Source organism: Pelmatolapia mariae, linkage group LG18 (genome assembly GCF_036321145.2).
Source record: "Pelmatolapia mariae isolate MD_Pm_ZW linkage group LG18, Pm_UMD_F_2, whole genome shotgun sequence".
Classification (NCBI taxonomy): domain Eukaryota; kingdom Metazoa; phylum Chordata; class Actinopteri; order Cichliformes; family Cichlidae; genus Pelmatolapia; species Pelmatolapia mariae.
In genome coordinates, this window is record NC_086243.1 from 22,822,173 (window position 1) to 22,835,928 (window position 13,756).

At 41.9% G+C, this 13,756-nt stretch overlaps 1 protein-coding gene across 1 annotated transcript; it reads left to right on the forward strand.

Moving 5' to 3' along the window:
• The first annotated feature begins 888 nt into the window (after positions 1-888).
• On the forward strand, positions 889-13,323 carry sec62 (SEC62 homolog, preprotein translocation factor). Its single transcript, XM_063461016.1, has 8 exons — positions 889-972; positions 6,227-6,335; positions 7,623-7,728; positions 8,292-8,481; positions 8,882-8,977; positions 9,228-9,288; positions 9,376-9,495; positions 10,399-13,323. The coding sequence occupies exons 1-8, from the start codon at positions 937-939 to the stop codon at positions 10,917-10,919; spliced, it is 1,239 nt and encodes a 412-aa protein (XP_063317086.1). The 5' UTR covers positions 889-936; the 3' UTR covers positions 10,920-13,323.
• Positions 13,324-13,756: the final 433 nt, after the last annotated feature.

Here is a 13,756-nt window from a genome sequence, read left to right on the forward strand (position 1 = left end):
AGCACACACAAACATGTCCTGGCGTGTCGAGGCAGCTTTTAGAACTGACGAAGCTTCTCGAATGAGCGGTTAAATGTTTTTAGGATCAAACAGGAAGGACAGTTGCCTTTAATTCAACCTCTTTAGTGTTTCATGACCTGGATGACTATGTAATCATATAACTCCATCATCTATTGTCTGGTGGATACAAATAGTTGCTGCAACAGTCAAGGCAATTATCTGCTCAATCATTTTCAAGCTGAAAAAAGTCATGTGTTGTCTTTTTGTGAATGGAAGTGAGAAGGCTTTAGAGAAAATGCTTTAGCTGGCAACAGTGTTTGTGTTCCACTCTGGGGCACTGTACTTTTCCCAGTTTGCTGGGACTACATTCACATTATTCTATTATCTTCTCCTTTTTTTGGCTGCTCTCTTTAGAGACCCTCACACCAGCCCATCTACCTCCATCTCACCCTGGCCCTAGCAAACTCCTCTGTCACACCATTCCTCTGCATGGCCTCCTTCACTACATCCATGAATTTACTTTGTCGTCTTCCTCTTCTCTTGCTTCCTGGCAATTCCAACACTAGTTTATCCACTATCTCCTCTGCAAATGTCCAAACCGTTCAACCTGACTTTCCCTCTGATATGCTAAATTCTAATAAACTCGTCTCTTTCTGTCAGTGCCATCGTCTCCAAACCATAGATCATAGCAGGTCATACCATGTATTGTTTGTATCCAAATTCTTAATAAAAACACAATAGTTCTATGTAATAGAATGATCCTTATCGGTATTATATCTAATACTGTATTACAAATATATATTATTAAACTATTAAATGTATTAAATTAGTTCTTGAATTTTATCAATGGGAAACGAACGTTAGGCTAATCTCGCGATACTACGTTCTCCATGCGCGTGCGCAGCCTCGAGCACGGATGAGCTGAGTTGGAGGATCATGGCGGAGCGCAGGAGGCACAAGAAGCGGATCCAGGTAACATCAATTTAATTCATGAAAAAAACAAAAACCCGGTTCCTGCGGGTTGGGGGGGCATGGGTGAAAGCGGGCGCCGGTTTACGACCCACTGCTGGATCTTTGTTAAAGGCAGCGTCAGCGCGGGATGCCGCGAGCAGGCGACAGATGAAGCCAGAGGATGGCAACGGTAGCTAGCGTTAGCAGGCTAGCGAAAACAAACGATAGGATTTGTATTTTAACGCAAAGTTTCCAAGCTGGTTCTTGTGTGCGCTCCCAGTAGCCATCATGTGTTTGTCTAGACTTCACGATTAGGTCGTTGTAGTGTCTGCTTAGTGGTTCCTGGGGTCGGTTTTCATTTTATCTTGGATTGAACTGGCTGGCTGCAAACGTTGGCTGGCTAAGCTGCGTCAGCTTTAACCAAGCGTGTTTACATAATGTGTGGGAACTTAATTAATGAGTCTATGCAGCGCATCTCCACATAACTGACTGTGCAGCAGACTGCAAATTAGACCGGCTCCAGGAGCAACAGTTTAGAGACGTTACAGGTCACGTTTGCATCACTTCAAATACGCCTGAGGTCATTGTTGGTCTGTTTTTCGTGTCCTAAACCAAAACCTCGCAGTTCAGATTTATTTATAAAACTCCTAAACATTAAAACGAGTCATTTCACTGCGATTTATATATTAAAGTTAACACAGCAACCCCATTTGAGCCACACTTTGAGGCAGTGGGGAGGTAAAACAATCCTTTGAAACGGAAGAAAGGTCCTGCGCAGTGTGGACAGGCGGCGGGTCGGGAGAAGATTTGCATTGGCAAACAGAAGACGATAATAAGCTCTTGGTAGGTTAGCGGGATCAGTAACAGTTACTCAGTAGGAAACAGAAGCATGGGCAGACGGGGGTGGGGACAAAATCACCTGAAAAGAACACAATGGGGCTCTTATCTAAGCTGGATAGAGGTACATGAGATCCAGATGTGCATAATCGCTACTTAGGGTTGTTTTTGATTTGGTACAATTGTATGGTCATACTAATAATAATAAAAAAAAGAATATTAACTAGCTTTGTCCAAGTTGAAATAAAGTTCATACAAAGAAAAGGTCCATTTCTTTAAGGTTAAAAAAAGAAAAGATTAATTCTGTTGTCCTGCAGTTTGCTTCACAAAGGTACTGGCAAGCAGGCTCACAACTATAAATGAGGAAAAGAGTTTGTTTCTTTGGTTGGCTGTAGCATTTTTGTCCTGCAGGGTAAACCACATGGACTCCTGCAAATATTTCCACTGCTGCTGAATTTAAAGCGGCTTAGCATATATGGTTAAATATGTTAAAAGTGGAAGAGAGCATGTTAAAATGAGAGTGCAGATGATAATCTGTTGGAATATGTTGCAATGTAAAGAGCTCTTACATAAGTTATGAAAGACTTCCTCTATCAGTCCTTATGGCAGTGGAGCTGAATCAGTCTGTTAGAGAAGCTGCTGCTCCACTGACTGTCAGTGTAAAACTTGGACACAGCAAAAAGTAGTGCAGTGAACTAAGATGAGCTGTTTTCCCTCAGTAATATAAATATTTGAGGGTCAGATCCCTCTGAGACTCATTCGCCAGGGAGAGAAGTAAGGAGCAGGCGACTGACTGATGAATTGGTGCAGCTTCTGCAGTAATGTGGATGTATAGGTCTGAAAGAGCTGCGTGAGAAATCAACGATGTAGATTTGCTGGTTCATTATCCATTCACACCCCCACCCATGGCTTGAGTTCTGGGTAGTGACTGAAAGAAGACATTGTAGATACAAACAACAAAAGAGTTTCCTCCAAAGAGGAGCCCCTCCCAGATAAGCTTTGTCTTTCTCAAGGTTGTCACAGTAGAACCACTACTCCTCCATATCAATAGGATGCCCCCTGAGGTGGTTCGAGCAGCTTATTAGGATGCCTCCGGCCACCTCCTGGGTGAGCTTTTTAGGGTATGTCCAGCCAGATTTGAGACCCCAGGGGCAGATCCAGGACACTGTAGAGCTTGAGTCTCTTGGCTGCCTTGCCCCGGAAGTGGTGTCTGCAGAGAAAGCGGTGTGACTACCTGTGCTTAAACTGCAGCCCCCCCTGGCCTGGATTAGAAAGTGGACTGCATTGGATTATAGTGAGATGTGTCTAATACTTAGATTATTTTCATCAGTGACCACGGGAATCAGTTTACAGTCTTGAACAGGTCCATCCTACCTGATAACACTCCATGTGTTTCAGCCAACAGCTCTATTACAGCACGTCCTGTTATCTCATTTACGAGCCTGCCAGCCTGCTTTTTATTTTACAGCTTTCAACAGTCATAATGTCCTGAAGCCAAGACTATTATGTCCGTATACTGGAGTGGCTCCATAGTGTAGTGGTTTACATATTCAGAGCTACCCGCTGTGGTGACCCTTTGTGAATAAGGGAGCTGCTATCACTTTTAGTTATTACTATAGCCAAATATCTATCTTAAGTCAACAGAATGGTGATAAATCAGACTTCAGTGATTAGTTAAATAAATATTAGAAGTACCTCCAAGTATCTCAGTTTATTGCACATCATATCCAGAAATTATAATCTCCAAAATGAGCATAAAGTACTTATTAAAGGTAAGGAAGGTTGATTTCTGAGCTGTAGTATAGGTGCAGGATTTTTCTGGCATATAAGAATCTTTGCACTAAAAACAGAGGTTTGGGCCTGCCACCAAAGGAAAATCACTTTTTTCAACCATTTTCTAAAGTGGGTTTTAATCTGCTCAAGTTTAAATACACTTGTGTTTATTAAAAGGGATAAAAATAATACAGTAGACTTTCTTTAAATTGGATATCTTGTGTTAGATTTACCTCAACCCAGGTCGCTTCATGTTTGACTTTAGTTACATAACACACTGTGCTGTTTCCTCCCTTTTACCTTGATGTAGACTTCTAACTTGCGTAGTAAACGGAAACCCCTTAAATGTCTACACCGCAACCTTCCACACCATTCGAGTTGTTGTGGTATGCATCTGCCACACGTGTAGTTACAATTCTCGGGAGGTGCACGTCACGCTACGTAGAAGGTTACAGTGTTGGGTTAAAATGAGTTTCCAGTTACAGAGTAACTTACGACATACATTACCTGCTGAAACATTATTCACACACATGTGGGGCCGCAACCAGATGATGCCATAGTTATCGCTTTTCTTTTTTTAATTATTCAAATGGCATACCCATTGTGTTTTAATGTTGTCAAATGTATAAATATACACCTTAAAATGTAAAGTGATTTTAAGTACTGTGCAAAATGTTTAGGTAAAAAAAATTAGCATTTTAGCTCTTCTGCAAAAATCAAAAGTAAATATTTTAGATTTCTAGACGTTTGTTAGTATCCAAGTGAGACATTTGTAGTCTGTTAAAACAGCAGAGCAACAGATAATTGTTTTCGGGGAACAACTGAGCTCCGTTCAGATGTTCAGTATAATTTTGCACTCAATTTAAGTAGTCTATTCACCCATTACAGTGTTAACCACAAATTATGGGGTAGCTCAGACAGAACAGCACAGGAGAGAGGAGGGAGACAGAGAGAGCACAGACTCGTCTTCAACCACTGTCTTAGTTAGTGGACACAAAGGTGTGGGTTAGAAGCTGAACAGCTAAAAGCTTTTTACTATTTTTATTATTATTTTTAAAAACAGCAAACCGGAGCAGCGGGATAATAAAGAACTTAAGAAAACATAAGAGTCGTAGCTTTTGTCCTAAAAAATAATTTAAACTCCCCAGTGCATGCGTGCTCCTGTAAGCCATGCTGCAATTTTAAATTGTCTCAGAGTGTATCAGCAGCCCCTTCCAGATTTTCTGCAGAAGCACAAAGGAACAGGCAGGGTGGATGACCAAGAACATAGTGGAGCCTGTAAAGGACACATTTGGGTGGCTTTCCTCGAAATCAGATGACAGTGCTATGAAGACAAATCTCCAGTCAAAGTGATGTCTGGACAAATGTGGCCCTTAATGCAAAACCAGCAGCCACAAAAAGCTGAGGTGGTAACAAAGTGACTCACCTGTGTTTTTAAAAAAACACAAAGTGGGACACAGAAAGTGGTAGCAGATGGTCTGCTTTGTTCTTGACTTTATGGTTTCACAGCTTTACAGCACAAAGAGCCTGTGTTTTATTCTTGGTGTGGCACACTAGCAGTTAGTCTTTACATACTGAGAGCGGTTCAGTTCACATGGTTAACAGAGAACGGCTGATACTCCAGTGGTCAAGCCAGGTAGATCATATAGACGGTGACGCGGGGGCTTCCTGTGTAGCAGTCTCAGGTAACTGAGCTGTGTGTGATGGATACCTGCTTCTCCAAACAAAGGCTTGTTTGATGGCTTCTTTTCCTCTTCACGTTGTGAACCGGAGCAGACTCGACTGGGTGAAGCAGAGCTGAGTACCACTGGCGTGTTTTTCAGTGCTGAACAGACAGTGCAGATGTTGTGATGAGTTGGAGGAAGGTCTGGATGCTCTGACAGATTGTCTGCAGTTTATGAAAATCGCACTAAAAACAGACAGAAGCTCTAGAAGTGGAGAGAGCTTCTGCCTCGCTTTTAGTTACCTGTCATATGTGATTACAAGGAATCTAGCTTTTAGTGCAGCTTGATCCCAGACACACTGCTTACTGGTTTGTGAGCTTTGGACAGAGAGAATAGCCATAGATGTTAGCACCAGAGGTTGTTTTTGACCTTCTCATCAATGGTTTGTAATTCTGGCAGACAGAGTTGGTTTAAGTCCTGATAAATACGACTTTGTCACATCTGATGAGTCTATAGATTGGTGGCAGTAGCCCAGTTAACCTTACTGTATGAAAAATGAACATTTCTATTCAAGTAGAATCCTACAACCAACTTCAAATGATGACTTCTATAACAGTGAGGGACACTGACCTCCACCACCTCTAAAACTGAGCTAACCATACTTGATGGGAAATACAGATGGGAAATTAAGTTTATGGATGTTGCTTTTAATAAAATTGTCACATTTTTCTTGTTAGCTAGAAATCTATATCACAGGATTTGTGATATATGAGTGCATTGCTTTTACTGGCTCGTAGTCGGTGAGTTAGGAGACTGAGCAGATTCATTTGATGTCAGTGTATCTATTCTCAGCTGAATTTCACAAAATATGTACAATAAATTAGGATAAGGATGTTTTCCTCTTGGTCGCTTGTCTGCATTTCTGTGCCAGAATACGCCAATTCCTCATTTCACCAGATGGGAAGACTGCATGTGACACGTTTGTTTCTCTGCTCTTGCAGGAGGTGAGCGAGCCCACCAAGGAGGAGAAGGCGGTGGCCAAGTACCTTCGGTTTAACTGCCCCACCAAGTCGACAAACATGATGGGCCACCGAGTCGACTACTTCATTGGTTAGTTCTGGTCTGAAGTCTGTGGCCTCTGTCTGCTGAACACACAGGTGGAGCAGAGTCTCCGTCACAATTAATACAAACCAGTGCCTTGTTGGATGTGGCAGTATTTGTGTGTCACGTTGGTAAAGAGCTGTGAGAGTTTCCACATGTTTCTGCTGCAGTTTCACTCACAGACCTGACTGTCCCACACAGTGTTTATGTTTGATTTGTTTTTGTAGCACAGGTGAACCTTTTTGTCAGTTTTGGGAAGTGCTGTTGACTCAGTAGTTGTAGGTTGTGACTGCTGAGGTCAGCTTTTCCTCTTATCTCATGACCTTACCAGTTCTTACCTTTGCTGTGGGCTATAGTAGCTCCAGGGCCCAAATGAACATGTTTGAAATAACAGTGTGGCCTATAGCTCATGTTGATTCCAAGATAAACAGCAGTCACTGTCATTACTAAATGTCATCTAATTTTCTACTAAGCCAAAATCTGCAGACACATGCAGTCACATGGAAGATTTGGACTCGGTGGCCACAACAGTGTACAACATTCAGTGCAGTTTAATATTGCACTTGTTTTTTTGTGTTTGCCTATATTTATTTCTCTTTACCTATTTATTTCTGTGTTTTTACATTTGTTTATGCATTTCTGTTCACTTCAGTCCAATTTTATTTATAAAGCACCAAATCACAACAACAGTCACCTCACAGTGCTTCATATTTTAAGGTAAAGCGAAAACCCCAACAATCATTTTGCAAAACAAGGGGAAAAGTAGGCATGACTCGAACCAGATTAGCTCAGCTTTCACTTCTGTTGTTAGAGGAAGGACAAAAACAAAGATGTTTTGGGCAAATTAATGTATAGATGTATGACCTCACATCTGTTCTCATTAGGAGTCATGAGTGCATGGATTCACTTATTTTTAACATAAAAATAGAAAAGGGATTTATCATCTGAATCTGCAGCTTCTTTCAAGTTACTGTCCCAAAGTGACCAAAAAAAGTCAGCATTTGGAAGCTTTTAGTGCTGATTACGTTGGACTTCTTCTAGAGTGCCTCCTGCTGTGTTGATCAATAGCTTGGAAGCAGAAGTTAAGACTGTTTAAGGTTTTGGAGTGTGAAAAATAAAAATCTATGTACTAATTCATGTTAAAGGCCGTCCACATCACTGATGCATGTTGTTGTTGTTGATGTGCCTACTGTTCTGTCTCGTATTGTGTTTATTAATACGTTGAACAGTCCACAGAGTGTTTTGTCATTTCAATACACCTTCAGTGCTGTGTGTCTGTTGCGTCTCCTCATTTAGCCTCCAAGGCTGTGGACTGTCTGCTGGACTCCAAGTGGGCCAAAGCCAAGAAGGGAGAGGAGGCTCTGTTCACCACCAGGGAGTCAGCAGTGGATTACTGCAATAGGTAGCTGCCCCGTGGAACACACCCTACCACACAAGCTAGGTTTTTATCACATAACAGTGTATTTTTGCTTCTAGCACTGGCAGTAGATTTACTAACATGTGGAATAAGATGTGGGGTTGCAGCTAACCCTTACTATACATATAAACAAGATGGAAAAACCCCATACAGTAAAGAAGAGCTCAGTGAATACAAATACCAGTGCAAAGGACTAACGAGTTTAAGTAGTGTTTATTTCCTGTATTTGTTTCATCATTGATGATGATTTCTTTATTTTGTCTAATATGTTAGAAAGTTAAAAACACCAGCAAATACTTAAATTTGAGAAGCTGGAACCTGAATAAACTTTTTACAGAATTATTTGAATGATAAAAATAATGCTGAATAACTGATAAAAAAGATTATCCATATGCTTATATAAAACCTTTGTTATTAACTTAACTATGTTTCCATCTAGCACAGCAATCAACTCTTGTAAACTCGCCAGTCGTTTTATTTGTCGGTGAATCACGCACATCGGTATTTACAGCCCTTCATTATCTGATGTCCTCTTTCTCTATTTGTAGGCTTCTAAAGAAACAGTTCTTCCACCGAGCTCTCAAGGTGATGAAGAAAAAAACAGAGAAGGACGCCAAGAAAGAAAAGGAGAAGGAAAAGCCCAAGAGTGACAGCAGCAAAGAAGAGGAGAAAAAAGGGAAGAAAGAGAAAGAGAAGAAGAAAGAACCCGAGGCAGTTGAAACTAAGAAAGAGAAAAGTGTATGTGACCCTCTGAATACAAAATGAAATGTGCCTTATTCACTTGGATAATAACAGTTTACCTTCAGCTGCTTGTTCCCAGGTGGAACTAAAGTTGCATCTTTGCTTTGAGCTACCTTGACCCAGCTGATGGGATCATCCTAACCTGACAATAAATGGGCGGATATGTTGACTCTGAGAGTTTAAAGTGCGCATAGAGACAGATCTGTAGACGCCCTGGAAAGACGCCCAGTTCAAAGTCATGTTTACATGGTGTCTGGTCTATGTCGGCAAAGAGAAAGCATGACTAAGCTGAATGTTAACAACATACCCTGACAATTTAAACTCCACAGTTCAAATTAACTTATAACGGTTCAAATAAAGTATATTTTTTAAATGTAATTTTGATTTGACCGGACAGGATGACAGTCCTGGGACCCCCAAAAAGAAGAAAGAGGTGAAGAAGAAGTTTAAATTGGAGCCTCACGAGGATCAGCTGTTCCTGGATGGAAATGAGGTGAGTACGTAAATGGTAAATGGCCTGTATTTGTATAGCGCTTTAATTAGTCCCTAAGGACCCCAAAGCGCTTTACACTACATTCAGTCATTCACCCATTCACACACACATTCACACACTGGTGATGGCAAGCTACGTTGTAGCCACAGCTGCCCTGGTGCGCACTGACAGAGGCGAGTACGTTTGCAGGATTGTTAAATCTACACAGGAAGTGCTTGTGAAGTACTCAAAGCGTGCCTCTCTCCTGCAGGTGTACGTGTGGATTTATGATCCCGTCCACTTCAAGACGTTTGCGATGGGTCTGATTCTCGGTAAGTCAGCGGAGTTCTTCTCCTCGACCATCAAAAACAGAATGAAAGAGTTATCTGACAAGAATTTTCCTGGTTTTTGTCTTTCAGTTATTGCGGTGATAGCGGCCACACTGTTTCCGTTGTGGCCAGCTGAAATGCGTGTTGGAGTGTATTATCTAAGTGTTGCAGCTGGCTGCTTTGTGGCCAGCATCCTGCTTCTAGCTGTCGGTAAGTGCAAACAGTAATAAAATCATTGGTCCAGGCAGGGATGTGATGAAATTTGTGCCAATACATGTTGTTGATGAGACGCACTTCCACAGCTGAAGCCTGTATTCTGTATTTATTTAGTGAAAACCATATGTCAGAGGGAAATCTCTGCAGTTCCCACCCTTTTTCTCCACTTTTGCAATGTAAAAAATATTCTATGAAAAATTAAGGCAACACATGAACAATTTTAAGTTGGATTTCTGCTGAGATAAGTAGAGGACGGTTCAGGGTCAGCTGATCCAGCAACTATAAGTTTTATCAAAAAGGAAGGTTTGAAGTTTAATCTTAAAAGTAGAAAGTTCTCCTAAATCTAGACTGGGAGCTGGTTCCACCGACGGAGGGGTCTGAAGGCTAAAGGCTCTGCCTCCCATTCTAGTTTTAGAAACTGCAGCAGAGGATTGAAAGAGATTCACAAAATAACCCATGGGGACCAAAAGTGGGTGGGACCTGATAATAAACTTTTCTTAGCTTCCAGGAGACCAATTGAGGCAACTACCAATGAGAGCGCAAGATACTGTAAATGGTCATATAGCCTGTTAGTAAATAGAATATAGGGTTGCCTAGGCAACCGTAGCCTGGTGTGTCAGCAAGCGACCAGCTGTCAGCTTTCAGTGTGGACACAGTTTAAGCCTGCAGTCTGAGAACAGTGCCTCATTAGGTCAATATGAGACTGTGAGGTCTTTAAGATAAGATCAGGCCTGATCATTCAGGACTGTATGAGGAGAAGGACTTTAAATTGTGGTTTTAACAGGGAGCCAGTGATGAGAAGCTAATGTGGGAGAAATATGGTCTCTCTTTTTCCTCCACTTTTTGATGCCCGGTGTGTTTTAAGTTTATCTCACTGGTTGGTTCCTGTCTCCTCAGCTCGCTGCATTCTCTTCCTCATTATCTGGCTGGTGACTGGCGGGCGCCATCACTTCTGGTTCCTGCCCAACCTGACAGCAGACGTTGGTTTCATCGACTCGTTCAGGCCGCTCTACACCCATGAATACAAGGGACCTCGAGGCAGCGAGAAGAAGGGCACAGACAAGTCAGACGAGAAGGACGGCGGCACTTCCACCAAGGCTCAGAAGTCAGACAGCGACGAGAAGTCGGACAGCGAAAAGAAGGACGGCTACGAGGAAGAGGAGGAGGATGAAGAGGAGAGTAAAGAGGTAGGGCGGGAGGAGAGTAAGGAAGCGGAGGAGGGAACAGAGGAACGTCAGTCAGACACAGACAGCGACCGCCGAGAGGATGAAGGCTCACAGCACAGCAACGGAAACGACTTTGAGATGATCACCAGGGAGGAGCTGGAGCAGCACACGGAGGAAGAGGAAGATGAAGAGACACAAGAGAGGAAAGAAGGGTTTGGGAGTGAGACTAAACCTCAGACTGCTCAAACATAAACTTCTTCCAATCCCATCACTCTCTACTTCTCTCTGTCCTTCCCTCCCTCCCTGCTGTGATCCCAGGACCTGCTGGTCCGGCCTCTCTGAGCCCGCTGAGGCCGCAGAGAGGCTCCATCTCTTGTTGTTGAGATCTTCCACTAAACAGTACCAGGATAGACGCAACACTGAAAAGTTAACGGCTACAACAATGGGGAAAGAATGTTTAAAAAGAAGCCTTACGGTGGATCCGTTTCCTCCCACCCAAATGTTATTTATGTGTAAATGAAACTGCCACCGGACACATTTGCCTGAGGAATCCATCAGACCAGACCTCCTCCACTTTTTTCTTTTTCTTTATGTCAGTTCAAACCAATATCTCTTATTTATATCCCATCAATGGATTCATTTGGATGTTTTGTATGTGAGGTCAGATCTAGAGCCTAGGTATGAGTTTAAAGAACGATGGTGTTAAACTGACCAGTAAATAAAACACGCTCTGTTTTTTGGCCACCTTTTTGTCATAGGAGCTCTGTATTGTCGGTATAATCCACGGTAGCTCTGGAGAAAGCCAGGAAGCCACTGTTCTCTCACATTTTGTGGTAATTTAGCAAGCCAGCTGTGCCAGGTGCGGCGAGTCTGATAGCTTTCTCAGGCAGCAAAATGACCAGCGGGTCAGCTTTGAAACCTGAACCTCACTAGATGGACCAAAACCTGTAGTTTACTCAAAGGAAAAAAATAAACAAATCAACTATAATGTGGCTGGATGGAGCTTCTGGACAGCAGAGCGTTCAGCTCTTTGAGGTACTTGCCATCTTCAGTTTTGGGGGTTTTTTTGGGGTTTTTTTTAACAGCTGATCATAGTGCGATCCTGTACACACTGTGTGAAGTACTTCTAGTTCATGTTTAATAATGTGGGACTCATCTTTAACAGTTAGTGTGAGCAACTGGGATGCAGCGGGCCTACTTCACTGAAAACAAAAAAATTGCGACATTTGCTGTACAACTAAAGCAAGGAGAGGTAGAGTCGGCTCATTCATTTGCAAACAGAACCAGATAATAATGTTACGCAAACTCTAGTGCCAAACACAGCTCACGACGACGCACGCTTTAAGACGGAGAGCTGAGCGCCAGGCGCATTCGGGTCAATTCGTTTTGTTACTGCCGTGTCAAACTCAACACAACTTTCGCAGAGAAAAAGCACAGCACGGTTGTCGTTAGTGTGCAGCTAAACAAAGACTTGTTGGTCTCAATGAAACCGTTTAAAGGCATTTGCACTAGACTCTCAACCATGTCGGTCCCCGTCTCGTCTCGCACAAGCCGCCACACAACAGTTGGCGGGCGTCGCATTGTGAATCCAGCTGGCGGCTGTGGTCCCGCTAACCGTGGTCCAAGCTGTTCCTTCACGTTATCTTCTGGCTAGAAATGTCTTAGATGCTGTTTTTAGTCATAGCGAGGATTCTATTTCGGAATATAAAATAGAAATGTATCATTTATAAATGGATTCTATTGATATATCAGATATATGCATTTACTCAGTCTAAGAATCAAAGTTTGCCCCTGCTTTTCTTTAGGAGGTGTAACTTTAATCCCCAGAGTATCTATTTTTGTTTTTATATGATCATAAAGTGTACTCATTATTTAAAGGTAACAACAGTGGGAGTCTATTAGATATCAGCATTTTTATCTGTCTTTTTTTTTTTTTTTTTTTAAATACATTTGCCACAAAACTGTTGAGCGTGTGACACGGCGGGTTAGTTGTGTGGTGCCATGTGTCTCACAAACAGTGGTCAGTCATTAACTTGAGGTGGTTTGCGTAACACTAACAGTGACCTGCCGGTTCCCCACACGCTCCGATGAAGTAATATTTTAAAATAATCCACACAGCTTTCTCTACAACTCTTTTAGTTTCTCCTCTAGCCTTTGTAGTTTGTTGCTTTGTCTGCTGTACTTCCATTTAGCTCTCTAATGACCACGATGTCGTCTTGTTTATGTTTTTTTTTCTTGACCAGAAGGGGTAGTGTCTTTTTTTTTTCCCTTCCTGAGTTGCCAGTGTGTCAGTGGCTGTTCTCTGAATATTTCACAAAAGAGAGAGCAGGGGAAAAAAAAGATTCTCCCAGTTGTTCTTGACTGTTGCACAGTATCGGTCTGTTGTATATTGTAGTATTACTCTATGCTGCTGCTGCTTCTCATCATACATTTCCGGGAGAAATAATGAAAGTGGAAAAAAAAAAACTGTAAAACCTCCATGTTTTATCTGTGGTCAAAACAAAAAAATGTGTCTTTTGATCACCTAGTTGTCCACATTTGAATTGATATCATTCTCAAGACTGTCTCCTGCAATATTGGAGTATAATTTAATAAAATTGGATGTCTGGAAATATATCTGTATCTTATCATTGCAATAAAAATATAGAAAGCACAATGAGCACTGTGATTTTGTTTCTAATATTAGATCTGTGACCACCAAAAACAAATTAATTTTTTTTTTAAAAACTACAATTAACGCCTCACATTTCGTCCCCCACAAATATTTGTAATACATGTAGCAAAGGCATTGATTAATTTAAAATGTTTTAGTTTAGCCCGTCTCTTCTCCTCTTCAAGATCTTTGACTTCTGGACAGATTATAGGGCAGTGGGGGATTTTTGTGGGATTATTTCTTCAATGTCCTGCTCTGGCCACTCGGGTGAATTGTCATGAGTGACTCCAACTCAACTTGTCCCTCAGACTACCTGACCTTTGTGTCAAGTATCATTGGAGCGGGTGAGCACTACAAATCAGGGACAGAATGGCTTTTTTCACAGATTCCAGAATTTCCAAACCCAAAGAGGGACTGCATTCCCGAGGATCAAACT

Bases quoted from the DNA above. Each gene is read 5' to 3' on its own strand.
- sec62 (XM_063461016.1), top strand. From the start codon at position 937: ATGGCGGAGCGCAGGAGGCACAAGAAGCGGATCCAG. The intron at 973-6,226 runs GTAACATCAATT...CTGCTCTTGCAG, and splicing joins GGCACAAGAAGCGGATCCAG to GAGGTGAGCGAGCCCACCAA. The intron at 6,336-7,622 runs GTTAGTTCTGGT...CTCCTCATTTAG, and splicing joins CCGAGTCGACTACTTCATTG to CCTCCAAGGCTGTGGACTGT.